The 26,794-nt window shown below is 37.7% G+C and overlaps 3 protein-coding genes across 10 annotated transcripts; all 3 read left to right on the forward strand.

Annotated features, from left to right (window-relative positions):
- Nucleotides 1-1,408: 1,408 nt before the first annotated feature.
- LOC111393176 (pentatricopeptide repeat-containing protein At3g54980, mitochondrial-like) lies at nt 1,409-20,604 on the forward strand. 8 transcript variants are annotated; one of them, XM_023018576.1, is made up of 7 exons: nt 1,409-4,483; nt 4,993-5,153; nt 6,504-6,592; nt 9,252-9,334; nt 9,450-9,583; nt 10,116-10,219; nt 20,503-20,593. In XM_023018576.1, the coding sequence occupies exon 1, from the start codon at nt 1,823-1,825 to the stop codon at nt 4,385-4,387; it is 2,565 nt and encodes an 854-aa protein (XP_022874344.1). In that variant the 5' UTR covers nt 1,409-1,822; the 3' UTR covers nt 4,388-4,483; nt 4,993-5,153; nt 6,504-6,592; nt 9,252-9,334; nt 9,450-9,583; nt 10,116-10,219; nt 20,503-20,593. The 8 variants fall into 8 exon arrangements, with proteins under 8 accessions (XP_022874344.1, XP_022874345.1, XP_022874343.1 ...); XM_023018577.1 differs by lacking the exon at nt 10,116-10,219 and having other exon boundaries at nt 20,503-20,604; XM_023018575.1 differs by lacking the exon at nt 20,503-20,593 and having other exon boundaries at nt 10,116-10,245.
- On the forward strand, nt 7,410-8,791 carry LOC111394020 (premnaspirodiene oxygenase-like). Its single transcript, XM_023019811.1, has 4 exons — nt 7,410-7,684; nt 7,858-8,144; nt 8,278-8,354; nt 8,441-8,791. The coding sequence occupies exons 1-4, from the start codon at nt 7,410-7,412 to the stop codon at nt 8,789-8,791; spliced, it is 990 nt and encodes a 329-aa protein (XP_022875579.1).
- Nucleotides 14,396-26,794, forward strand: LOC111393179 (3beta-hydroxysteroid-dehydrogenase/decarboxylase-like). Its single transcript, XM_023018585.1, has 3 exons — nt 14,396-14,445; nt 20,510-20,708; nt 26,386-26,794. Exons 1-3 carry the CDS (start codon nt 14,441-14,443, stop codon nt 26,473-26,475), a joined length of 294 nt encoding a protein of 97 aa, XP_022874353.1. The 5' UTR covers nt 14,396-14,440; the 3' UTR covers nt 26,476-26,794.

The following is a 26,794-nucleotide window of genomic DNA, read 5'->3' on the forward strand; positions in this document are numbered from 1 at the left end:
GGCGCGATAGATTCTTTTTACTTGTAAAGGATAAGATGCCGAGAAGTTATAAGAATCTGATTGTTGCTTATATGAAGTCATCAATGATTGATTGCATGGTATTCTATTGAAATTTATATCCACGAATTGCAAGTCGTTTTAATTATTGTATAGGTTTACCATATAAAATTTTTCAAAAGTTTAATATAACCCACATCGAAAATATAAAATGATGGGATTTAACAGCTATCCATATTGTACCATTTTGAAAAATCACATCATATTTTATGAAATGATTAGTTTATGAGAAATTTGTAACCAAAGTAGTTGGGTTACACTTTATGAAGATGTAAAATACAACACATTTTATCTATAATCAAATATTTTCTATAAAAGCACAAATTTTTTAGCTCTAGTAGGCACCATGGAGAAGCTATAAAGAAATTGGCAAGTCGGCCAAGGGTGGGGCGAGCCCAAAAGCACTACCTGACACCACCATTTTATGTCCCCATCTCTGTCGAGAAGAGCTCCCCACGACCACCACCATCTTTTCAAGCCCTTGTCATTCTCTATTTGGGGCATTCTGATAATGGCACAACTAAGTTTTGCATGGGATGAAGGAATAAAGTACAAATGGCCGTGCATCAAATGAAAATGATAAGCATTGTCTTGTTTTTATTGCAACATCAAACCATATCCTAGATAGTGTGTATAATTTATGGAACCAATTGAAAGTCACGTATAGAATAGTAATATCCCATTGTCGTAAACCACACTCGTATCATTGCAACTAGTATTAGTTCAATACCAAGGACACACTTCCTCTAATTTGCTTCATCTTCTTAATCCTTTATTTTGAACCTCGATTTCTCCTAGAAAGATGGGGAGTAGAAGAGGAGAGAAGATGATCTTGTAGAAGTAGGATTAGATTATGGAGAATGACGATGGGGAGTTTGAAAATAAAAATTAATATTGTAAGATTTGGACTAAATATTTAATTAAATTAATTGTCAAGATATTACAATTGACCTAATTTTTCAGTTTGGAAAACTAAGCTGGTGTTTGGTCCGCATTTTTTAAAATTCATTTTATTCTCAACTTTATTTTTATTTGCACGTTTAATAGAACTAAAAAACTTTTATCGACTTTTCAATCATGTTTCACTTACATTTTATCAAAATACGCTAAAAATCTAATTTTATTCAAACCAAACATGGACTAAATACAAGCCCCGCCTAATTTTCCTTGTTGAATTTTTCGAAATATTTTTGACTTTGAGGATTCCGATTAGTGATAATTACATCAAACCAGAATTTTTAATATCCAATTTCAAAAATCAAATATAAAATTCATTTATACAAAAATCAAATTTTAATTCAAATATTTAATATTATTAATACAATCAAAATTCATCACAGACCCTAATTACTCTCCCCCTTCATTTCTCTCTCTACGTCTCTCAATTTCCATCTCTTTCTCTCTCACACGACAATCGGCATCCCTTCTCCTCTATCCACCTATTCCATCTTCTCTCTATCCTTCCACTGGTGACGTTGGACGCTGCGGGGATAGGCAAGATCGATGCAGTTACAAGAGACCAACGTCGACGCTATAGGGAGAGGACCGGCGCCACTGCCGACTCCGAGCTCTGTCTTGCCGTTGAAAAGGGAGCTCTGTCGCTGTCGAGATCTCTACCTAGGAAAGTGGATAGTTCGTGTAGCCCAGCAATGACCCGCTTGTGTAGCCCAGCAATGCTCTCATTGCCTCCGCCTCTGCTCGCACCTCGCAGTACCGGTTTATAGCTTTCAATGTGTATTTCTTGTACAAAATTTACAAAGGCAAAATGAAATCTTTGGCTCTCTCTTCTTCTTCCTCATCAGTCCCTCGAATTCTTTTTTCTCTCGTTCAACATTATTGTGTATCATCGTTCTCTTCTGTCCCAGAAATAACAGATGTCCCCAGTCCCAAACCTGCTGCTGCTGTTGACTCCAACTGGACCTCAGAGTCCGAAAATTCAAGCAAGATTAAAACTTTTCAAATTCCCAGTTCAGAAAACCCAGTTTTGACCCAAACCCATGTCATGGAAACTCTTTTATCTAATAGGAATGACCCATTTTCAGCACTTGAGTACTTCAAATGGGTTAAGAAACAGAGGGGTTTTGCGCGTGGAAGTGTGGATCCTTTCTGTCTCTTGCTGCACATTCTGGTAAGTTCTGGGAGCCATAACGGTGTAGCTAGGAATTTGCTTAACAGTTATGCATCTAGTAATTCAGTTCCCTCGGCAGCTGTTCTTGTCGATCACTTAATTGATTGTTCAGAGAGATTTGGTTTTCAGTTAGATGCGCGGGTTTTTAATTACTTGTTGAATGCATATGTTAGAGCACGGCGATGTGAAGATGCTGTTGATTGTTTTAAAGCAATTATTTCTTGTGGTATAGAACCTTGGGCACTGATTATGAATAATTTTTTAAGTACTTTGGTTAAAAGAGATATGAATGAAGAGGCTTTGACTTTGTTTAATGATGTCATTTTAAATAAAATTAGTTATGATTGTGCAACTGTGAATGTGATGATGTGTGCGTGTTTAAGGGAGAGTAAGTTGGAGGAGGCCGAGAAGTTTTTTGTGGATGCCAAGGGTAGTGGAATGAAGCTTGATGCGGCTATTTATACTACTGCTGTTCGAGTTGCTTGTATGAAATTGGATGCTACTGTTGCATGTGATTTGTTGACTGAGATGAAGAAGATGGATTGGGTTCCTTCTGAGGGTACATTTACAAATGTGATATGTACTTGCGTGAAGCAAAGGAATTTAACTGAGGCCTTAAGGCTTAAGGATGAGATGATAAGTAGTGGATATTCGATCAATTTGGTTGTTGCCACCAGCTTGATGAAGGGGTACTGTCAGCAGGGAGATTTGATCAGTTCTTTAGAATTGTTTGATAAGATTATCGAAGATGGACTGATTCCCAACAAGGTCACTTATGCAGTCCTTATTGAAGGATGCTGTAGGAATAGAAACATGGAGAAGGCACAGCAGTTATACACTCAAATGAAATATGCAGGTATCCAACCAAGCATCTATGTTATGAATTCCTTGATTAATGGATTTTTGGAAGCTCAACTGATGGAGGAGGCCACCAAGCAGTTTGATGAAGCTGTTGAGGTTGGTGTTGCCAATGTATTTACGTATAATAATATGTTATCCTGGTATTGTAAAGAGGGAAGGGTGGATGAAGCTTGCAGTATATGGGATAAAATGATTGACCGAGGCGTTCAACCAACCACGGTTTCATATAACAACATGATTCTTGGAAACTGCAGGAAAGGGAAGATAAATATAGCATTAGACTTACTGTCCAAGATGCAAGGAAAGAACTTGAAGGCTAACGTCATCACATATAGTATATTGATAGATGGATATTTCAAGAAAGGTGAGTGTGAACTAGCGCTTGGTATGTTTGATCACATGATAAGCTTAGGCATTGCCCCGACTGACTTCACATTAAACACGATTATCAATGGATTATGCAAAGTTGGTCGATCTTCTGATGCAAAAGATAAGTTGAAATGGTTGATGAAGATGGGATTCAATCCCATTTGCATGACTTATAACATCATTATTGATGGCTTTGTAAAGGAAGGTGATATTAGTTCTGCAGTGGCTGTTTTCAGAGAGATGTGCGAAAGGGGACTTTCCCCAAACGTGATCACTTACACCACTCTAATTGATGGGTTTTGCAAAAGCAATAACGTTGATCTTGCCCTGAAGATGCAAAATGAGATGCGAGTCAAAGGTATTCAGTTGGATGTAACCGCATATGGCACCCTTATTGATGCATTTTGCAAAAGAAGTGACATGAAACGTGCTGATGAACTTTTTTATGAAATTTTGGAAGTTGGTCTATCTCCCAACAGGATAATTTATAATACCATGATTAGCGGATTCAGGAACCTAAATAATATGGAAGCAGCACTTAATTTATATAAAAAAATGAGGAAAGAAGGAATTCCATGTGATTTGGCAACGTACACCACAGTGATTGATGGGCTGCTAAAGGATGGGAATATAGTGATTGCTTCAGATCTTTACGAGGAGATGCGTACCAAAGGTATATTGCCGGATGTGATTCTGTACACTGTCCTGGTACATGGTCTTTGTAACAAAGGACAGGTGGAGAATGCACGCAAGGTCTTGGAAGAGATGTATATAAAGAGTATGACCCCTAATGTACTTATTTATAATACATTAATTGCTGGATATTTTAAGGAGGGGAATTTGCAAGAGGCTTTTCGGTTGCATGATGAAATGCTTGATAAAGGTCTTGCGCCTGATGACACAACTTATGATATTCTTGTGAGTGGAAAGTTAAAAGATAATGGCTTGCCTGTCGGAGGTTCGAGTGTCTAAATCACCACCACACTAATTGCTTGCAAAACATATTCTGTTGTTCCAAAGGAGAGAATCCCTGATCTTACATCTATTCACTTGTCTATTGTGCTGAAGGTAAATTAAACTTCCATGTATTTGTTTGTGTTTTACTTTTGAAAGGCAATTTTACTTTTGCCTCTAAAATGACCAGCAGTCTTTTCATATATAGATTGTGTTATCCTTTCATTTATAGTGATTAACCTTCATTTCTGTATAGAGCCTGAATCATCTCTGAAAGTAACCAACAATTTTTGGAGATGTCTTGATTCTTGCGTAGTTGGGGACTGATGTATCGTACTTGTCAATCTTTGCTAGTTCGGTAAATGGATAAATGTACCATGATCTGAACTCACGAAATTTGATAAGGAAGCCTTTTTATGGAAGTTTGTTCTGCAACATCTATAATGCTGGGTGGTGGAAAATTTGACCCCTTCATACATCTCATAACCAGCCTTTTTTGTCTTTTTTTTATTCTCCAGCTGTCATACTTGAGAGTATAAAATCATAGTGGAAAGCTTTGATTCATTCAGTTTGTGGCTTTGTTCAATTGTACTGATTGTCCATGTGCATTTTGTGTACCACAGACATTTATGATGATGGTGGTTTGGCTGTGACTCAAGTGATGCTTGAATACTTTGATTTGTCTAGCACCTCTGACACATTGACCTGTGAAGGTCCTTCAGGCATATGTTACAAGGCTTCTTGTGTATGTTACGAAGTCTCACGACTGCTCACTGCTTCTTGTGTATGTTACGAAGTCTCACAACTGCTCACTGTCTTTTTACTTAAAAACTGTGGCCTTCTGTTTATTTGCAGTTTCCAATAACTACTGGTCTCTTGATACTTCTTATGAAAGTCATATATACTGTGATAGCAAATCACTGATTATGTTCCTTTTTTATTTTTGCATTGCTCGTATAATTTATGACGTAAATAAAATGATCATTTTTCATGTATCATATTTATCATGATGCAAAAAAAATGGAATGAGATTCTTTCGTTGTTTAGAGTATCTATTTTTAGTTGTTTGCTTAAGAATTTCGGCATGCGATATCTTTGTAGGAATAGTTGTGCTTTCAGAAATTGAAGCTCCACTTCTCTGCCTTTAAAGCTTTGATAAGACTCATTCGGAGGTGGGATGTTAGCGTAAGGGGTGGTAAGCACGAAATCATTTAACAGCTTATAAAGAAAGAGGAACTAAGACAGAAAGAACAGCTGCGATTATAAAAGATAAAAATGAGTTGGTGAATAAGTGGGCTGTACTTGTGGGTCCCAAAAATATATGTGGATAAAAAGTGGATTGACTTTTTAAGTGTTTATAAACACTTATCAAACATGCTATAAGTCTTGTTTTCAATAATATTGGAGTCGTCTGTATAAATCCTTTTTTGCCATTCTTTTCACTTCACTGCGTTTCCTTGAAGATTCTATACAACTAGATTCTTAGCAACTATAAAAGGCTTTGTTAGTTGTTCTATCCCGTAGTCTTCTAACACATTCTATGGAGATTGTGTCATTCTTATGCTATCCTCTTCCTATTCAGCAAGGGTGTTATGAACACCTTTGCAGTGGGTACATGTGTGTGTGTGTTTGAAATTGATAAATAGCAACTCAGAGAAGAATCTTCTTGTTTTGCCAAGCTTGGAAGGCAATGCAATGATTGCCTAAATCTAAAGCCAACTCTAATATAGAATCAATTTTTACTATGAAATGAAATGATGCCTTGTACCATTGCTTTAGACCAACAGAAATTAGGAAAATAATTTTTGTTTTAACAATATTTCTATAGTATACAAAATATTCAATAGTTTTTTAAGAACCAAGTTGTTGATATTAAATGGAAGAAATTTTAAACTATGTCAAGTTGGTAAATATAATATGGGCACCAAAAACGAGGGAAAAATGTCAAAAGATACCCAAAGGTGAAGAGAAGGTTCTAATCAACCTTAAAATAATAACTCCAAAAGAAAAAAATTAGAGTGCAAAACAATCTTCACAATGACTCCATCATTTTTATCTTTTTGTCATATAGTCAATGATCTTGATCCAAGGATCAATTTTACTGTGAATTTGAATTCTTCTCTGCCAATTGCAGAAGCCAAAGAAGAAATATTATTATGTGATGCTGCTGCTGTTGATAATCAAAAGCAGAAATTGATTATTGGATTCACCCAAAAAGGATAGGTATTGGAAAACTTACCGTTTGGAAAGTATGAAGATTGTGTATGCAAATTAATTAGAACATAGACAGTAGAAACTTTGATTACATCTTCATTTTCTTGTTTCTACATGGAAGTCCAGGTTCCCTTCGACTTCATTTCCTCCTTGTTTTTCTTTTCATTCCTCCTCTTGATAATCAAGGAACGGAAGAAATACAAATATCCTAATGAGCACACAAGATTGCCTCGTGGTTCAAGGAATATGCCTCTTAATTGGACACTTGCACTACATAGTAGGCACTTCACATCTGCCCCACCATTCTCTCAGACATTTAGCTCAAACATAGGACACCTAATGCACCTCAGATTTGGTGAAATTTCAGTAGTAGTGGTGTCTTCACCCAAGATGGCGAGCTTAAAATACATGATCTTGCATGTGCTAGTAGGCCCAAAACCATAGCCACCCAGATCATTTGGTACAATTATATTGGCATCGTGTTTAGCCCATATAGTGATTACTGGAGGCAAATGCGTAAAATTTGCATTATGGAAATGCTAAGCCCGTGGAATGTTCGATCGTTTGCCTCAATCAGGAAGGATGAAGCTTCTTGTCTAGTCGAGTCCATCCGATCAACTTGTGAAGCACAATTTACTCTAACCGAGAAATTTTCTTGTGTACAAATTCTATAACATGCAGATCTGCATTTTATAAAGAGATAGGGTGACTTACATAATGTTGATAAAGCAAGCTGCATGTTTGGCAGGAAACTTTGATTTAGCAGATTTATTTCCCCCTGAAAGTGTTCGATATAATCAGTTGGAATAAATTTAAGTTGTTGAAGATGCGGTGTAAGCTTGACATGATTCTTGACACCATTATCGATGAGCATGGAAAGAATTTGGTAGCAACAAATGAAGCAAATGGAGAGTTGGGCTGTGAAGATTTGGTTGATGTTCTTCTCAGATTAAAGGAAAGTGGCGAACTCAAATTTCCAATAACCAATGATAATATCAAAGCCGTCATTTTGGCAAGACATAGCCATATTATGCATTCTTCATTTGACATGTGGTACAATTATATTGACATCGTGTTTAGCCCATATAGTGATTACTGGAGGCAAATGCGTAAAATTTGCATTATGGAAATGCTGAGCCCATGAAATGTTTGATCGTTTGACTCAATCAGGAAGGATGAAGCTTCTTGTCTAGTCGAGTCCATCCGATCAACTTGGCAAGCACAATTTACTCTAACCGAGAAATTTTCTTGTATACAAATTCTATAACATGCAGAACTGCATTTTATAAAGTATGGAGAGATAGGGTGACTTCCATAATGTTGATAAAGCAAGCCGCATCTTTGGCAGGAAACTTTGATTTAGCAGATTTATTGCCCCCTGTGAAGGTGTTCGATATAATCAGTTGGAATAAGTTTAAGTTGTTGAAGATGCGGTGTAAGCTTGACATGATTCTTGACACCTTTATCGATGAGCATGGAAAGAATTTGGCAGCAACAAATGAAGCAAATGGAGAGTTGGGCTGTGAAGATTTGGTTGATGTTCTTCTCAGATTAAAGGAAAGTGGCGAACTCAAATTTCCAATAACCTATGATAATATCAAAGCCGTCATTTTTTCAAGACATAGCCAAATTATGCATTCTTCATTTTTCCTAACCACAATTTGTTCTGAGTGCTAAATAACTTATTGTTGCAGGACATGTTTCAGCTGGAACAGAATTTTCATCGTCAACACTAGATAGGACCATGGAAGAATTAATGAAAAACCATCGTGTAATGGCAAAAGCATAGAATGAAAAAAAAAGCAAGCATTCAATGGAAGGAAAACAATTAATGAGACTGACATTCACATGCTAAAGTACCTTAAGTTGGTTGTCAAAGAAACTTTACGTTTACACCCTCCCGTTTCTATTATCTCGAGAGCATGCAGGGAGGAATTTGAGAATGGTGGGTATCGTATACCCCTCAATGCTAATGTGGTTGTCAACATTTGGGCTATAGGAAGAGATCCCAACTATTGGAAGAATCCTGAAAGTTTTGAACGAGAGAGATTTGAGAAAAACTCAGTTGATTTCTTGGCAAATCACTTTGAACATCTTCCATTTGGGTCGGGAAAGAGGATTTGTCCTGGTATGACATTCGGTTTGGCAAATATCAAGTTTCTTTTAGCTCGACTTCTCTATGATTTTGACTGGAAACTTGCCAGCTGAATCAACTCCAGTGATATAGATTGACTGAAGTCGAAGGTCTAGCTGTATCAAGAAAAAAACTTTTGTTTGATTGCCACAACATATGACCCATAATCATTAGTATCTAAAGACATTTAAATTGCGTCTGATAATTTTCTGTTATCTACTTCTTGCTAGAAAAGCATTGATGTTAGATTACTTGTAGTTGTATTCGTCCTTTGTTTCCAAATCATCAGGAAACTGTATTTATTGAATAGAGTTGTCTGCGAGTTTGATCATAAAAATAATTATTGAAATTTGAAGCAAACACTGGGTAAACTAGTTTCTAAATGCCAGGGGATGATTGTGTTAATTGGTTTTATGACTAGGCCGGTTATAGATTTAGATTTCTCTCAGCAGTGGAAGTTGGCGAGTTTAATGTTTCAGTTAGATTTTTGATATAATGTTTGATCATTTCTGGGATATCCATGTGTTTGTGCAGCTTGCGAAGGAGTGGAAGTTGTTTTCCATATGGCTGCTCCTGAGTCATCCATTAATAATCATCAGCTCCATCACTCTGTCAATGTACAAGGTACTTTTGGGACTTCAGAGCTCTAAATAAAGAAATATACTCTCTATGCTTCTGAAAGTCTCTAGCCTATCTACTTTGCGTTTATTTATCTTTATTATACTGCAACAGGAACCAAGAATATTATTGACGCCCGTATTGAGCTAAAAGTAAAAAGACTTGTGCATACTAGTTCTCCAAGTGTGGTCTTTGATGGTGTTCATGGAATATTTAATGGGGATGAATCGTTACCTTATCCTGCTAAGGTATGGAACTGTGTTGACTTAATGTCGCAACAATATCAGCATTATCTTTATATCAGTGATCAAGAGGGATTGTTAAAAGTACTCGGATTATTATGGCAATTTTGCCTTCCTCTCTCAGCATTCATCATTATGTCTAAATAGAGTACTTTTAAAAGACAAGACATTCCAAAAAATCCAGAAGATTCGCAGATTTTTAGAACAGTGCACCGACATTTAGAGCCTGTTTAAGCCCCCTTTTTTTGCTCAAAATGCATTTTGGAATAATATTTTAATGGAGAACGCAGGGTCAAAAAATAAGGAAAAATTTTGGATTTGTGTGAATATTATTTTATAAAAAAATATGTGGTTGAAAATAAGAGAAAGAATAATATATTTTGGAAATAACGGGGACCAAATATGGGCTTAATATCACAAATACTTTATAGAGCATACGAGGGAACTTTAATAAATAATTTCTTGAAATATTATTTAATTCAATTGATTGTAAATATGTGCCTCAATAGACAAATTTTAAATTGAATTTCCTTTGCAGGCATACTTTATTACCAATTAGGAAGCATACTTTATTACCAATTCGGAACCAATCAAATTTTTGGAGTTCATGTCACTTATTCTTAAAGGCATTGGTTATGAAAGGTACTTTGATGCAGGATAAAAGGGGATTCTTGCAGAGAACTTAAAACAGCGGAATAGCAGAATCAAAAGAATAATTCCAGCAAGTAGGAAGGAAGAAAGGGGAGAAACCAGAGAGAGGGGGGGGGGGGGGTTGGAGAAGAAACCAGGGGACAAAAGGAGAAGCAAGGGAGGAAAGCTGTGGCTGCAAGCTAAACACAATCATATCATTTTCTCAACTCATTGTCTCCTCGAAATTACATTACCAAGTCTTATAAATAGAGAAAATCAATAAACCTAAAAAGTAAGTGGGCTTGGGCCAAACCCAATAATACAAGCCCAATGAAATAAAACAATAGTAAATGATCCACAATAAGCTAGCCCAAACAAGTGATGTCCTCATCAACTCTCCCGGGGTGGGAGAAAAATTCGACTCTGTTGAGTGGTTGAACTTCTATCAAGGGGGACGATATTTCATAAGAACCAAAAATCGAAACTGAAGCTTGATTCAGAGTTGTTGTAGCTTTTCTTTGACAACCCATGTATAGTCAAAATCAGGCCGATTTACCTAAGAAGTAAGGAAGCTCCAAATCTTTCTAATATTGGTCAACACAATCTGTTAATCTAAAATAACATAAATTTTATCTTTGCGTGCAATGATAGGAGGGATTGAAGTAGACATAGTAAAAGATTTAGTGTAGGAGTTCCCATATGGAGGTAGAAACGGATCAGTAGAGGGGTTAAAATAACATTTGTAAGTGACGAAATCCTTAACAGGTAGAATAGAATGGTGGTCAAAATGTAATAAAAGGTCAATGACACATGCATTTAAACCAACATGCTTTAAATTTTATAAGGACCAATACTACGGGCTAGCAGTATAATATAATCCCCAATGTTAAATTCAAAATGTTGTTTATACCAATCAACTAAAGGTTTATATAATGCATTACTTGCGTCAAGTTGTTTATTGATCTCAGTATGCAAGTTATGAAGATGATATACAAATGCTCTAGTTGACAACAACACACTAGCATGTGGGAACATGGGAATAAGATCTAATGGCCACCTAGACTTATAACTATGAACAACTTCAAATGGATTTAGACCTAGAGATCAATTCACAGAATTGTTATATGCAATTTGAACAGTTGGGGGGATTAAGTCCTAATTCGCAAGATTTTTCTGGACTAGAGACTTGAATGAGTTGCTAGGACTTTGGTTAACGACTTCATTTTGACCATCAGTCTCAGGTTGGTCTGCAGTGGAGAATTTCGATTTAGAGCTAACCATAGGCGAGTGGGTTCTCCAAAAGTGACTAGTGAAATCATGGGATATAGTATCTAGAGTCTTAGGAAGAGTCTAGATGCCACCTAAGTAGGTGTACTCACTATCATCATCAAAATCTTCAAGTTTAGGTTCTTATACTAGATCTTCTAACGACTCTTCTATTACATCATTTCATTCTTCTATGATTAAGGTTCGGTTAGGACATTTGGAAGAGATGTGGCCAAAGTCTTTACAGCTGTCGCATAGCAAGTGAGAAGAAGTCCTTGGAGTTTCTAAAATTTTAACCTTATTTTCCAAGATTGGAGGAACATTAGATGGGGGAGGTCTTAGAAGGGATTTAATAGGAGGAAGTTGAGCCAATGAAACAGAAGAATGGTTGTCAACACGCCTTCTATATAGAGAAGGGGGCCTTGGACTATCACGACCTTTATACTTATTTTTCCAAATGGGAGGAACACTAGATGGGAAGGGTTTCATAACGGACTCATGTTGAGGTGGCACTAATGAGATGGGTGAACGATGGTGACTACGCTTTTTATATGGAACTCTAATAAGTAACTCGTAATCTTGAGCTAAAGAGTACGCGTGATCAAGAGTAGTGACGCCTCTAAAGAAAAGCTCATGCTCAAATTCATCTCTTTGACCTTGTATAAACCTATTCAAAGTCAGGGCCTCATCCTCAACGACATGACATTTGAATCGAAATTTCACAAATTGAGCAATGTACTCAGTCACTTGCCGATTCCCTTGTCTAAGGGTGTTCCATTGGGTAAAAATTCCATGGTCTAAGCAACCATCGAACATAGGAATATTTAATTTAATGTCTCCAAAGAAACGCTCCTTATGACGAGGAAGAGAATGAGTACCATGATGACCATGGCATTGTTCTTGCTGACGGCTTCGATCCCTATCCCTACGATTGTATTGAAAATATTTTTGGTCACCTTGTCGATGACGATATCGTCTATTGTGACACACTTCAGAATTATTAACATCAATCAAATGAGGGATTTGCTTAAACTTGTTCAGACTAGCAGAGAGAGCCTTACTTTATTCAAGAGTAGCTGTCATCTGGGTTTGTATAGCTGCTATTTGTCGAGTGAGTTCATCAAATTGTGAAGGATCCATGGTTAGGTATTGAAACTAGAAGTGACAAGACGACTAGTTGACCACCATGCATGCACTGTATTAGCAGCTAAATGACATGCAATAGTGAGATCAATGAATAATAAGTGCAAGCAGTGGAAAATAACAATTTGAGCATTTCTTTTTTTAAAATTTCTTTTTTTTTTTTTTTTTTCTTTTATGGAAATTAAGCAAGTTCAAATATTACAAGCTAATACTGTTGATACATGTAAAATAACAAAGTACTGGTCAAATATTAGTCAACAACGTAATGGCGTAAAAGGTTAAAAAGTAAAAAGTGAACAAGACAAGAGTTTGAATGGGTCTAAGGTGTCAATTATGTGAATTTTTGGTAGAAGTGAGGAATACCGTAGCATAAAGAAATCAATCAATGCAATTTTAAAATGAACAATAATATAAACCAAAGATAGATAAAATAGTAACTTTCCTCGTTCAAGGAAATGCTGTGTTGATTCGTTGAGATGCCAGATAGCAAATTTCCATGTTCGTTGAGACACAATCCTCATCAGTCAAACTAAAATATAGTTGCAAAACAATGTTAGGAAATTCTCGATTTCTATTTTTTGTTTCTTTTCATTCACTTTTTTTTTTCACTTTCAATTTTTTCTTCATAAACTGAGGCCCAAATCAAACATGAAAACTTCTCCCATATACGTATAGCCCACAAGCAGCTTGAATAACCCCCAAATGATACTACACCAAATTCTCTCTCAAACACCGTTGTCGGGCAGCTGCGGTGGAGACAATTGTGAGGAGTGACCGACGGTGAATGTGTAACGATTTAGGTTCAGGGCCAGGGTTGGCACTATGTGGGGTGCCAATTTTATGGTGGTGGAAGACGATGATGAGGAATACCAGCTTTGGTTGCTATCTTCTTCGACGAGTTGGTAATTATGCAGGCTGTGACGGGTTTTCTGTGTTGGGCTAGGTCAGATTTAGGTTTTCGTGGGTGAGTTAGGAAGGCGATGGTGGGTTGCTATGTACAAGGCAGCAGTAGTGGAGAGTGAGGGTCGGCAACTAGGGCTTCGATCTTGTTCGCGACGAGTGTCAATCGACGGCGGGGAGCAGTGGAGTTGGGGAGGTGAGCGATGTGGGTGGTCTGTTGTGTGTTGGGCCAGATTCGGGTTATTGTTGGGCTTTTGTGATGGGATTGGATTGGGCTACCAGTATTGGTAGTGGGCTGTTGGTATGGTGTAATTTGTGGTTTATTGGAATTTAACAGTTATTTCGATGTTCTCGAAGGTTACTATCGTTGGGTGTGAGGTTTGGATTGTGGGCTGTGGTGGTAGTTGGTGCATTCGGTGATTTGAAACGGTTCGCCTGGAGTCATTTTGTATCTCAGTTTTAGACCTCTCCCAAATATGAAATTGAATGAAACAGGTTTTTGGGTGAGATTAGACGATTGTAGATGGCGGTCGATTTGTGAAGATGACAGGACAAAATTTCGATATATCACTATTTTATTCCACAAATATCTAACTACTTTTCTTACTAACGCTGTACCCATAATTTACCGTTTGCTCATATTTCAGATTTACCCTCAAAATCAATAATCTTTGTTGGACCAATCAAATATTGTTGCCAATTTAAAAAAAAAGGATGAAACTTGCCGTACAGGCAAGGGATTCACCAACCACTCACATCATTAGGGGGTGGATCGATTTTTGGCCAATTTTTTATACAAGTGCATCCTGCATGGGGACGCACTTGCTAAGAAGGTCGGTAGGGGTGAACCCCACCTAGTGAAACAGCAAAACTGTTCAAAAAATTGGCAAAGCTTTGACTGCATCTCAAACAGGTGTCGAACCAATGAGGTAACTAAAAAATCTATTTTTTTCTACTAGTTAATTTGTCTGCTTGACTATGACATAATTATTAAAACAAGAACATTAAAAAGCCTTTTTACAACCATGTCTAGTACTGGACGCCAAACGATACCCCCAATTATATATTCAACACCACTAAGATTATCTCATCAAAAAATTTAAACAGTTAGAGAGAATAACACACAAATCATGCTAGCCGAACGTCGAAGCAAGCTCAAAATTCATAGCTACCCATTTCACCTAGACATTTATATACTCCAATTGGAATTTTATTTATTCCATTTTTTAATTTAACATAATTTTCTCTGTAGAGTTTGACAGATGTTTAAGTCCGAGCTATACCTTCCATTAGCTAATTTGCTAAAACAATTTTTCATCTTTCTATCAACTGATCAATATGAAAAAAAAGTTTGTAATGCACTTAATTTGGTTTCCATCAGTGTCGGTCCTGTGATTGTCGGGGCCTGAGGTGAAGTTCGTAAATTAGGACCCTCGGCGAAATCAACGTAAATGCAAAATTCAACGATGTATTATGCGATTCATTGCTAACTTAAAAAATTAATATTAAGGGGGTGTCCTCAATCTAGAGTTTGATGGATTTTAAAAATTCATATAAATTGAAGTATCCTCAATTCAGATTTAAATATAATTTATTAAAATATAGGTGTCCCCAATCTAGATTTTTAAAAATACTTATAAATTTAGGTGTCCTTAACATAGATTTTAATAGGTAGTTTTGAAATTTAGATGTCCTCAATAATTAGTTGATTTTAAAAGATTTCATTAAGTATATAGATTTTGATAGATTTTAAAGGATTTCAAGGTAAAAATATAAATACAAAGAATCAGTAACAATTTTAACCCAAACCTAAAAATTTCACAGCATATCTCACCTCTCTTCATATTTGTTGCCCCATCTCTCTGTCTCTCTCTCCCCATCTTGAACAAGATTTTCTTCTTCTTTCTATCTCACATTTCTCTATTGTGAAAAGATCGTGTATGAGAACTTTTCAATTGATGATAATTTATGAAAGATTACTACGTTTTGTTGAATATTGGGTGTGATTTTTTTATTGAACTTATTTTTTTCTTATTGAAGCTATCGTATTTTGTTGAATATTGGGTGTATTTTTTATTGGAACTCCGTTATAATATTCAATGTTTAACAAACAATTGAACAAGGATTCGATCATTTTCTGTGATTTATTAACGTGCATATATGTAAGAATGAGTCGTTAAAGAAGAAGTAAAAATTTGTGGCTTATGTTAAGCATATTTATAAATTTTACCCAAAATCTATAAAATCCATTGAAATCTATAAAATCTATGAAAATCTTTTAAAATCTACAAAATGGAAATCCATTCAAATCTTATGAAATCTATTAAATTCTATCAAATTTCACACAATCCATGAGAATTTATAAATATTAAAAAGTCTATTAAACTCTGAAATGAGGACACCCCCGTAAAACAATTATATAAGCTGACAAGACCGCAATTATATAAGCCGACAAGGCTTTAAACATTTTCAATCTCTTCAATAACAAGTTAGGGCAAGTCATTGCTTACCTGAAAAGTATAATTTCGACGAAAACTGTAGAGTTATACCCTCGAGAATTCCACCATCACAACTCACAAGTCTAAAACAAAAATTTAACATCAATTGCTTATACAAATATGAACATGAACATCAAACTTAGGGAAATAACAATTACACACGCGCACATTTAATCAAACTTAGGGAAATAATACATTTAATAAGAACTAATCACCAATGCACCATTAAAACAACGTTATCAACAAAATAAATTAACTCAAATTAGTGTACTGGTTGCAAAAACTGAAGTTATCTTTTCTCGAATATGTATTCTCACACCTTACCGATCAAACTAAGTTGTTGAAATTAACTTTAAACTATTTTACACATTACTTGAGATCTGTTAGTTCTTCATTTCAAACTTGTACGACAAATTATATATTAATCAATAATCATTAAACATATTATATTTGTAGCATTTTCAGGTCCTCGACTACATCCTAGATAAGTATACAACAGTTAACACATTAACACGGAATGCAGAAGCCTCTTTGAACTCTCTCCAATTAGAGTATACCCCACGGCCCACATAGAATAAAAAAGACCATTTATCAATTAAAATCAAGTCATTAAAATTATAATAAGTAAATGGTAAAAGAGTTGAATACTTATAAGCAGGCAAACAGAAATCATGTAAATGTAATCAAATAAATAACTTAAACAGAATTAATAATGTAAGGATACTATACTAACAGAGTAACAGACTAACAGGCACAGCCAACTGCCGTTGCCAAGAGGGGCAAACTGTGGAATCGGAACGCCGAAAGCGGGAAGCCTGAAACCTACGTTAGGAATTGGGAGTTGAGACTGGGAGTCTAGCCGTCACAACTCACAATCCTGAAAGGAAAATTTAACGACCACAACAATCAATCTACATTAAAAAATATATATATATACCTAAAGAATCATCAAACGAATAGGTAAAGAAACTTCTAATTTACAGCTAAAACAAGAAATTCGATGGGGTAGATTGATAATGAAATGGTAAAAAACTAATTTTGTGCTGCCTGCTGACCAAAGAGAACTATCAAAATTTATTAGTCAAAGATATTTCTTTCACACCACTTGAAACTACAACAAGAACACTTATTTTACACTATATTATCACTCTTATCCTTCCTGATATACACTTATTTATGCATATTTCTCCAATATCATGTCAAATAAATCTTATGATAATAACAGTATTTTAGGAAAGAATCTCAAAAATGATGCAATATATCACAATTGACAAGTTCTTGGTATCATGATTATTGAGTAAGGTTACATCTCAAAAGATTATTTTCATATATAATATAAGTGGGATATTATCCACATATCTAGAAACAACCCAGTGGAAGAAAAGGGCATTGTGATTAATCATTCAATTATACAAAACAGACAAAAATCGATTGCATCAAAATAAAATCCTATTTCACAAATTTCATGTTAAAAGGCTCATAACACTGACAGAACCATGTTTTGTATTCCAGCACAAATAAAAGGGCAGCAACGTAAAAGCAAATTATATCGGAAAATTACCACACCACGAGCCATCTTCACAAAATTGATGGTCAGTGGTTGATGTAGTGATCTAGTACCCAAGTTTTGGCTTTAATACCACTTTGATGCAGGATAAAAGGGGATTCTTGTAGAGAACTTAAAACAGCGGAATAGCAGAATCTAAAGAATAATTCTAGCAAGAAGTAGGCAAGAAGAAAGGGGAGAAACCAGAGAGAGGGGGGGAGGGGGGGCAAGAAACTAGGGGAAAAAAGGAGAAGCAAGGGAGGAAAGCTATGGCCGCAAGCCAAACACAATTCATATCATTTTCTCAACTCATCGTCTCCTCGAAATTACATTATCAAGTCTTATAAATAGAGAAAACCAATAAACCTAAAAAGTAAGTGGGCTTGGGCCAAACCCAATAATACCAACCCAATGAAATAAAATAATAGTAAATGATCCACAAGAAAATTTTTCCTCCTCTAAGCTTGTGAAGTCTTTTTTTTATAGAAGATTGGAAAGATTTCCCTTTCTTCTCATTGGTCCATTTGTTTATATCAACAGTTTTTCTTTTGCATAAAGCAAAAGTAGTGATAAAGTGCTATGACAATTGTCTCCTCTTTTCAAAAAGCAGATGCCTCTTTTTCAAAAGGTAGATGCCTCTTTTCTTCCTTTGAAAAAGCAGATGCTTCATCTTTTAATCTGATTGGCCTTCTTGGCTTTTACTTTCGGTGGAACCTCTACTTGGCTCATCTTCTTCTGTCTGTAATGAGCTTTTTTCTTTGTCTTTGTCTTCAATTTTATTGCACCATTAACATTCGTGATATTTTCCAAGACTTTGTTTCAATACTTTACATAATTGGCCTTGGTAATTTGATGGAGCGTTGGGCAGATTATAAAAATTCTTTTCAAAATTGTAAAGAATCTTTATTCTTTCAAGCTCAATTGTTGATTCGGTTTTGCTTGTAACCAAGATGAAATTTGAAGAATAATTTACCTTGATTTTTTATTCATTGTTAAAGGATTTCAATCCCGTTAAAATCTTCTGGTAAGAGAGATTCCTCCATTCATGAAGTGTTTGCTCATTAACACATTCTATTTGTCCTTCAATTGGTTTATTCAGAATGACTTCTGAAATAGTCTTCATCTAAATATGATGGTATCCTTTGATCAGAAAACCTTCATTCCAGAAAGGAATTGTACTATTGATATTCAGCATCATTTGTAATTTCTGGTCTTTAATAACAAATTTTTTAAAGTCTTTTAAAACTTTAAATAAGTTATTATCAACCATTTTGATTTCATCCATGGTTTCACTAAAAATCATCATTTTGATTAATCCACAGTGAAAAGCTGTCTATGCCATTGTAGTATCAGCTCCTTCAAAGAAAATGAACTGACCAAAGTTCTTTTCAACTGTCTCGTAGTAGCCTTTTTCTGGAACGAATGCTCCAACAATCTTGGCTTCTTCTTCAAATTGAAGAAAGTCATTTATTGTGATTCCACTTACGAATGGACTTTCTTCTTGTTTTGGAATTTTTCCAATTCTTTTGAATTGATTTGGAATGGATTCATTTTCTGAATGACAGTTATTTCGATGTTCTCGACGGTTACTGTTGTTGGGCGTGAGGTTTGGATTGTGGGTTGTAATGGTAGTTGTTGGTGCATTCGGTGATTTGAAGCGGCTCGCCTGAAGTCATTTTGTATCTCGGTTTTGGTCCTCTCCTAAATATGAAATAGAATGAAACAGGTTTTTGGGTGAGATTAGACGATTGCAGATGGCGGTCGATTTGTGAAGATGACCGGACAAAATTTCGGGATGAACTGCCTCACAAAATTGATGGTCAGTGGTTGATGTAGTGATCTAGTACCCAGGTTTTGGCTTTGATACCACTTTGATGCAGGATAAAAGGGGATTCTTGCAGAGAACTTAAAACAGCGGAATAGCAGAATCTAAAGAATAATTCCAGCAAGAAGTAGGCAAGAAGAAAGGGGAGAAACCAAAGAGAAGGGAGGGGGGGGGGGATTGGAGAAGAAACCAGGGGAAAGAAGGAGAAGCAAGGGAGGAAAGCTGTGGCTGCAAGCCAAACACAATTCATATCATTTTCTCAACTCATTGTCTCCTAGAAATTATATTACCAAGTTTTATAAATAGAGAAAACCAATAAACCTAAAAAGTAAGTGGGCTTGGGCCAAACCCAATAATACCAACCCAATGAAATAAAACAATAGTAAATGATCCAAACAAGTGATGTCCTCATCATACTCTTATTCTTTCTTAAGAGAAATTCAATCCCTTGTTATTTGAGTATGAAGCCTGCTTACTTCCCTTGGGTTAGCACTCCTCTTTTGCTGGTTTGTCAGTAGGCACCTAGTGTTTCACCGTAAGTTTCAGTGTTTCAATGGATAGAGAAGTATTTTATCTGATCTTGCTAGTTGAAGTAACGCTGGTTAATTCTAAACTAGTAGTTTTAAGCAGCTTATCAGCTCATTGCAAATGGGTTTTACTATTACTTGTTAGGAAAGATGATTTGACTTGGTATAAAAGCTGATTATTGAGGTACTGGGCAAGTCTCACACATTGATTTTGTTAATAGAATACAGGTTTCCCAGTGCCATCATTTCTTTGATTTTGTTAATAGAATTCATGTTTCCCAGTGCCATTATTTCTCCTCTTCATTCTATTCTTGGTTCTTGATTGTGTGATGGTTTCACTTTGTTACTCCAGAGCTACTATATGAGCTCTGGTGACCCAATCACCAGCATCATTTGGATATGGATGCTATATTAAGGGGAAAAAAACCTAAAATATTACTCTCTCTCTCTCACACACGTGCATATCTATTTGTTCCCTTAACTCAGTTAGGATCTGTAACTCTGTTGTCTTTTGTTTCTTAAAGGGTTTATTTCCATGTAGAAATTTATAATTACCAACACATGCTATCTATATTTCTGATTTTATATAGTATGCAGGCCAAAAATAAAGATTCCTGCTGCTGTTATGATGCCAATTGGACATATGGTGGAGTTAATTTATAAGCTTTTAGCTCCTTATGGGATGAAGGTTCCGCAGTTGACACCTTCAAGAACTAGACTTCTGTCTTGCAGCCGGACGTTTGATTGTTCTAAAGCAAATGATCGTCTTGGCTACACACCAATTGTACCACTCAAGGTCCTTCTAATGACCCTCAATGAATCAATTGTGTTTCTCTTGCCTGACACCTACTTATTGGTTTATTGAGCCTTAATTTGGCAAATTTTTTATATAATTTATAAATGGTCAAACTTCATTTTCAACTACGATTCATTTTTGTCTATTTATAAATTAAACTATTTATAAATTCTTCCTAAACGGAGTATAAATAGTTCTATGCTATGCGATTGTCACACTACTGAATCTAATTGGATAAATTGATCATTTATGCAGCCCAAACATCTAATTTCGTCAAACATACATACATAAGTGTAGCTTTATACCGCTTTACTTGATTGCTTCCTGCACACATTTAATAGAAGGAAATCTTAAACCTCCTCCAGTACTAACAAACACTGGCATGAGCATGATAAGAACCTGAATAAATGGAACAAACTCGTTTACCTAAGAACAGTAAATTCAATGGAAATGAGTGAATTTATTGAATTGAACGTAAAATGTGACTCCAACAAACCAGAGCATTCGAGAGGCTCTATACTCTCCTACCAAACTCCTGATTTTTCTCTAATTGTTACTCGCCCCTCCCCTTTACATTTATTGACAATTTCCCTGACTGACTCACTACCCTCCCCCCTTACAAAATAACAGAATAACAAACTGCATGCTTAATTAATTTGGATATTTAGCTGACGTGGTTGACTCCTTACTCCTTGCGTATTTAAAAATCACCGGGGGTCTATCAATACCACCCCCTTTCAAAATCCACCTTGTCCTCAAGGTGGAAGTCTGGAAATTGCTGTCGGATGTTTTCAACTGACTCCCAGGTGGCTTTGTAGTCTGTAGAGTTCTTCCACTTGATCAGAACTTCAGGACCCAAGGCTGAACTTGCTGAATTAGAACGGAATTGTAACACACTCTCCGGTTCCACTTTGCTCGAGGTCTCCACCGCAAGGTGTTCCGATAATTCTGAAACGGTCTGAGCATTCCCGACAGCCTTCCTGAGCTGCGACACATGAAAAATCGGGTGGATAGCTAACTCCGGTGGAAGTTTCAATTTGTAAACAACCTGCCCCACTTTGGCCTGAACTTCAAAAGGTCCATAATATCTGGGAGAAAGTTTTGCTGATGATCTCTGAGCCACAGACTTCTGACGATAAGGATGCAATTTCAGACATACCAAGTCCCCAACTTTCAACTGGAGATCACGGTGATGCCCATCCGCCTCTTGCTTCATTCGTTGTTGGGCGCGCAAAAGTTGCATCTTGAGGTGCTGAAGGACTTCATCCCTGCTGACCAAGGATTGTTCTACTGAGGAAACTATAGTCATTCCCTTCTCAAAAGGCATTACCGGCGGAGGATCACAACCATACACAATCTGAAAGGGAGTGTGCTTCGTGGCGGTGTGGAAAGAAGTATTATACCAAAATTCTGCCCACGGTAACCACTGCCTCCATGATCGTGGCTTACTTGAAGCAAAACAATGCAAGTATGTCTCCAAACACCGATTGACGACCTCCGTTTGGTCGTCGATTTGTGGATGGTAGGCTGTACTCCTTTTAAGGACTGTCCCCTGAGCCCGAAAAAGCTCCTCCTAGAACTTACTCATAAAAACTCGATCCTTGTCTGATTGACACAATAGACTGTGGAATTCCATGCAACTTAACAACTTCTCGTATGAAGACTTTAGCCACTAAGGGTGCCATGAAGGGATGCTTTAACCCAATGAAGTGCCCATATTTGCTGAGTCGATCGACCACTACTAAAATAGTGTCCTACCCTTCAAACTTGGGCAGCTCTTCGATGAAGTCTAATGAAATGTCAGCCCACACTCGCTCTGGAATCGGCAACGGCTGCAAAAGTCCTTGAGGAGATAAGGACATGTACTTATTCAGCTGGCACACATTGCAGCGGCTCACAAATTCCCTGACATCCCTTGTAATCCCCTTCCAATATATTTCTCGAGCTATCCATTTGTAAGTTTTGAGAAATCCCGAATGACCACCGATTCCCGAGTCGTGATATTCCTGTAGGACCTTCTCAATGAAAGGAGATGATTTGGGTAGCACTAATCTGCCTTTGTAATACAAAGTCCCATCCACCACCGAATAGCAGTTTGGTCCCCTCCACTTGATTGTATGTGGGCAATGATTTTGCTTAACTCTTTGTCCCTTGCTATTGCTGTTTTTACCTCATCCACTTCTAACACCCGGGGCCTTGATATTTCCAGAAAACTCACTATGGCTCCCATTCTTGAGAGGGCATCAGCAGCTCTGTTTTCCATACGGGGCTGATATTGAATTTCAAAGTCAAAGCCAAGGAGTTTAGTCAACCATTTCTAATGTTCTTCACAAACTAAGCGCTGCTCTAGAAGAAATTTCAGACTTTGCTGATCAGTCCTTACTATAAAATGTTTGCTAGTAAATAATGCCGCCACTTCTAAACAGAAAACACTATGGCCATCAATTCCCACTCATAAACTGATTTGTGTCTAGCACTCAACGGAAGCACCTGGCTGAAGTAGGCAATGGGATGCTGTCCTTGTATTAAAACAGCCCCCAACCTGTGGCCCGATGCATCGGTTTCCACCACAAATACTTGGGAGAAGTCGGGTAAGGCAAGAACGGGCACTTCAATCATTGCTATCTTCAGTTTGTAGAAGGCATCCTCTGCCACCTCACTCCAGTTAAACCCGTCCTTTTTCAACAATTCGGTAAGTGGCCAAGCAATCACCGCATATCCTTTTACAAAACGTCGATAGTAGTCGGTAAGCCCCAAAAATCAACTTAGCTCCCGAAGGTTCCGAGGCGATGGCCAGCTGCACATTGCCTTTATCTTAGACTTATCCGCTGATACTCCTTGTCCCGATATTATATGGCCCAAGTATTCCAATTGAGGCTGTCCAAAAGTGCACTTCTTCTCATTTACGTGTAGCTTGTGTTGCTGTAAGCATTCCAAAACAATGTCCAGATGTTCCTGATGCTCCCTCGACGAAGCACTGTACACTAAGATGTCATCAAAAAAGACTAGAACAAACTTTCTGAGATAGGGTTGAAATACCTCATTCATCAAACTTTGGAATGTTGCCGGTGCATTTGTCAGTCCAAGCGGCATGACAAGGAATTCGTAGTGGCCTTCATGAGTATGGAAAGCCGTCTTTGGCACATCATCCGGTTTCATTCTTATCTGATGGTACCCCGATTTAAGATCCAGCTTTGAAAAGATGGCTGCCCCATGAAGTTCGTCCAGCAATTTATTGATCACTGGTATAGGAAATCTATCTGGGACAGTGACCTTGTTTAACGCTCGGTAGTCTACACAAAAACGCTAGCTCCCATCTTTTTTTTTTTACCAACAAAATTGGGCTAGAGAATGGGTTGCAACTGGGTTGGATTATCCCAGCCTCCAGCATGTTTCGCACCAATTTCTCGATTTCATTCTTCTAGAAATTCGGATAACAATATGGCTAACGTTAATCGGGACTGCCCCTGCCTGGAGCAGAATCCCATGGTCATGGGATCGTGATGGGGGAAGCTCATTAGGCCACTCGAAGACTTGGTGATGCCACCGCAAGACTTCAGTAAGCTCGTCAGGCCCTTGCTCACTTTCTCCTCGTTTCCCAAACTCATACTTCCCAGCTCCAACAGTACCCCTTGGTCACCCTCCTTGAAGTTTCTGAATATCGACTTAATAGAGACTTGGGTCTTCTGCAGGTTAGTTTCTCCTTGCAGTAACACCTCGTGCCCATCTACCTTAAATTTCATCCTCAACCTCCCCCAATCCACCTGCATTTGTCCCAATGTTCACAACCACTTCATTCCTAAAATTAAATCAGTGCACCCTAATGTTAGAAGTAAGAAATCATCCACAACCACAAGGCTTGGCAGGAAGACGACTACTCCTTTACAAATGCCCACCCCCTTCACCAACGACCCCGTTCCCACAGTGACCCCATATCCGTTGGTGCCCACAACCTGAATTTGTAGCTTATTTACTAACTCCAGGGAAATAAAATTGTGGGTTGCCCCACAGTCAATGAGTACCACCACCGCACGACCTAACAACACCCCGGTCACCTTCATGGTTTTCGGATTTGTTAGCCCCACCACCGAGTTTAATGAAAGTTCCACTGCCTCCTGTACTTCATCTTCCCCTGCCTCTCCGCCCAAATCCAGTGGTTCCTCCTCCTCTTGCATGACAAGAACCTTCAGTTCCCTGTAGCGACATTTGTGACCCGGTTGAAATTTCTCGTCGCCTTTGAAGGACAGTCCCTTCTCCCCTTTCAACTGGAGCTCCGCATCAGTCAACCTTTTGTAAGGAGTCACCTCCTTCCCCGTCGCCGAACCGCGAGAGACAGGAGTTAGGGGCTTCGATGGGGCTGCTGGACTGCGTTGGATTGGAGCTGTGTTGCCTGCCTGGGAGTTTTGGGCGTAGGAGAATGGGCTGTAGGTGGTACTGCTTGAATAACTCTTGCTTTTAGTTGGGCCTTGGTGAACTTGGGCCTGATTAATTGCTTCATTTCGATCTTCGACCCGTTGGGCCATAACCATAGCTTGGGCCAGCCCACGAGGCTTCATCATCCTCACCTCAACTCTGATAATAGGAGTCAGCCCATTGATGAAATTACTTTCCATTACCTCCTCCGACACTGCTTTTAAGTGCGCAGCCATGGCTTCAAATTGACGCCGGTAATCCCGAACGGAGCTCGCTTGCCTTAGCGCCAAAAATGTCTCCAAGAGTGTCCCCTCCTGCGACGGTCGAAAGCGCTCCAACACCAGCGTTTTCAAATCCTCCCAGCGTCGCAGAGGTTGCCTGCTATCTTCCCACTGGAACCATGCCAGAGCTTCTCCTTCGAAACATACAGCCGTGACCTCTATTTTCTCCTCATTTGACAGTTGGTTCAAGCTGAAATATCTCTCTGCCCTAAAGATCCATCCATTTGGATTATCGCCGTCGAAAATGGGTATTTCTAGCTTCCGGTTCCTGTAATCTGTTCGTGTCCCGTCTTCCCAAAATTTCCTCCCCTCATTACTGTTGTCAGCTTCACCAGACATGGCCAGTGCTGCGGGGTTAGTGGGGGGTTCATAGGCTGCTTCGAGGGAGGCTTTTTCCTTCCTTTCCCGTTCTATTTCGGTCCACTGCTTCATCATCGCCTCAACTTTCTCCATTAACACCCCAAATTGCCCTTCTAAGGTCTCCACTCGATCAGATAATGTCATTTTCCCCAGAAATCGGATGCTCTGATACCAAAAATTGATAAGAACTTGAATTGATGGAACAAACTCAGTGAATTTATTGAATTGAACGTAAAATGTTGACTCCAACAAACCAGAGCATTCGAGAGGCTCTGTACTCTCCTACTAGACTCCTGATTTTTCTCTAATTGTTACCCGCCCCTCCCCTTTACATTTATTGACAATTTCCCTGACTGACTCACTACCCTCCCCCCAACAACATAACAGAATAACAAACTGCATGTTTAATTAATTTGGATACTTAGCTGACGTGGCTGCCTCCTTCCTCCTTGCGTATTTAAAAATCACCGGGGGTCTATCAGAGCGTCCACTCAATATTTTCTCTGACATTTGATTGAATTTGTAAAGACGTATTGAAAACTTTGGTGGCAGAAAATCTGTTGGTGCTTCTATGAGTCATTATATGTGATAATCTTTCTTCAATGAATATTAATTGTTTGCAGGAGGGCCTTAGGAGGACTATTGAATCATACCCACACTTGAGGGCTGATGTTCCAACCACAAATGATGGGCCATCAATTTATTCTCAATGAAGCTCTTATTTTTTCTTCCCTGGATGCAAAATGTTCCGCATATTTTAGTATTCAGTTGGTATGGTGTCATTATTTCACTCCAGTATTGTCATTAGTCAACCGCTAAGTTTGTTACCACTGATATGCATTTATATGCCAGAATCTAACAGTGACTTAGACTTCTGAAAACCATATGATTCAATTTCAGTTCCAAAATACATCATGGAAAATGAAGCTAATAGTCGATCATGTACAATGGTTTTTGACCTCAACTGCACCTGGGAATTCTTACCCTTGTGATCCAAAAATTCCAATGTTAATATGTTGTATGGAATTTATT

This window comes from Olea europaea, chromosome 4, assembly GCF_002742605.1.
Source record: "Olea europaea var. sylvestris chromosome 4, O_europaea_v1, whole genome shotgun sequence".
NCBI lineage: Eukaryota > Viridiplantae > Streptophyta > Magnoliopsida > Lamiales > Oleaceae > Olea > Olea europaea.

What these genes read in the sequence shown, in the direction of transcription:
- LOC111394020 (XM_023019811.1), top strand. Translation starts at nt 7,410, where the DNA reads ATGCGGTGTAAGCTTGACATGATTCTTGACACCATTATCGATGAGCAT. An exon ending in CCATATAGTGATTACTGGAG is followed by an intron (nt 7,685 to 7,857) that starts GCAAATGCGTAA and finishes TATAACATGCAG; the next exon opens with AACTGCATTTTATAAAGTAT. An exon ending in AATTAATGAAAAACCATCGT is followed by an intron (nt 8,355 to 8,440) that starts GTAATGGCAAAA and finishes CACATGCTAAAG; the next exon opens with TACCTTAAGTTGGTTGTCAA.
- LOC111393176 (XM_023018577.1), top strand. Translation starts at nt 1,823, where the DNA reads ATGAAATCTTTGGCTCTCTCTTCTTCTTCCTCATCAGTCCCTCGAATT.
- LOC111393179 (XM_023018585.1), top strand. An exon ending in CACCAATTGTACCACTCAAG is followed by an intron (nt 20,709 to 26,385) that starts GTCCTTCTAATG and finishes AATTGTTTGCAG; the next exon opens with GAGGGCCTTAGGAGGACTAT.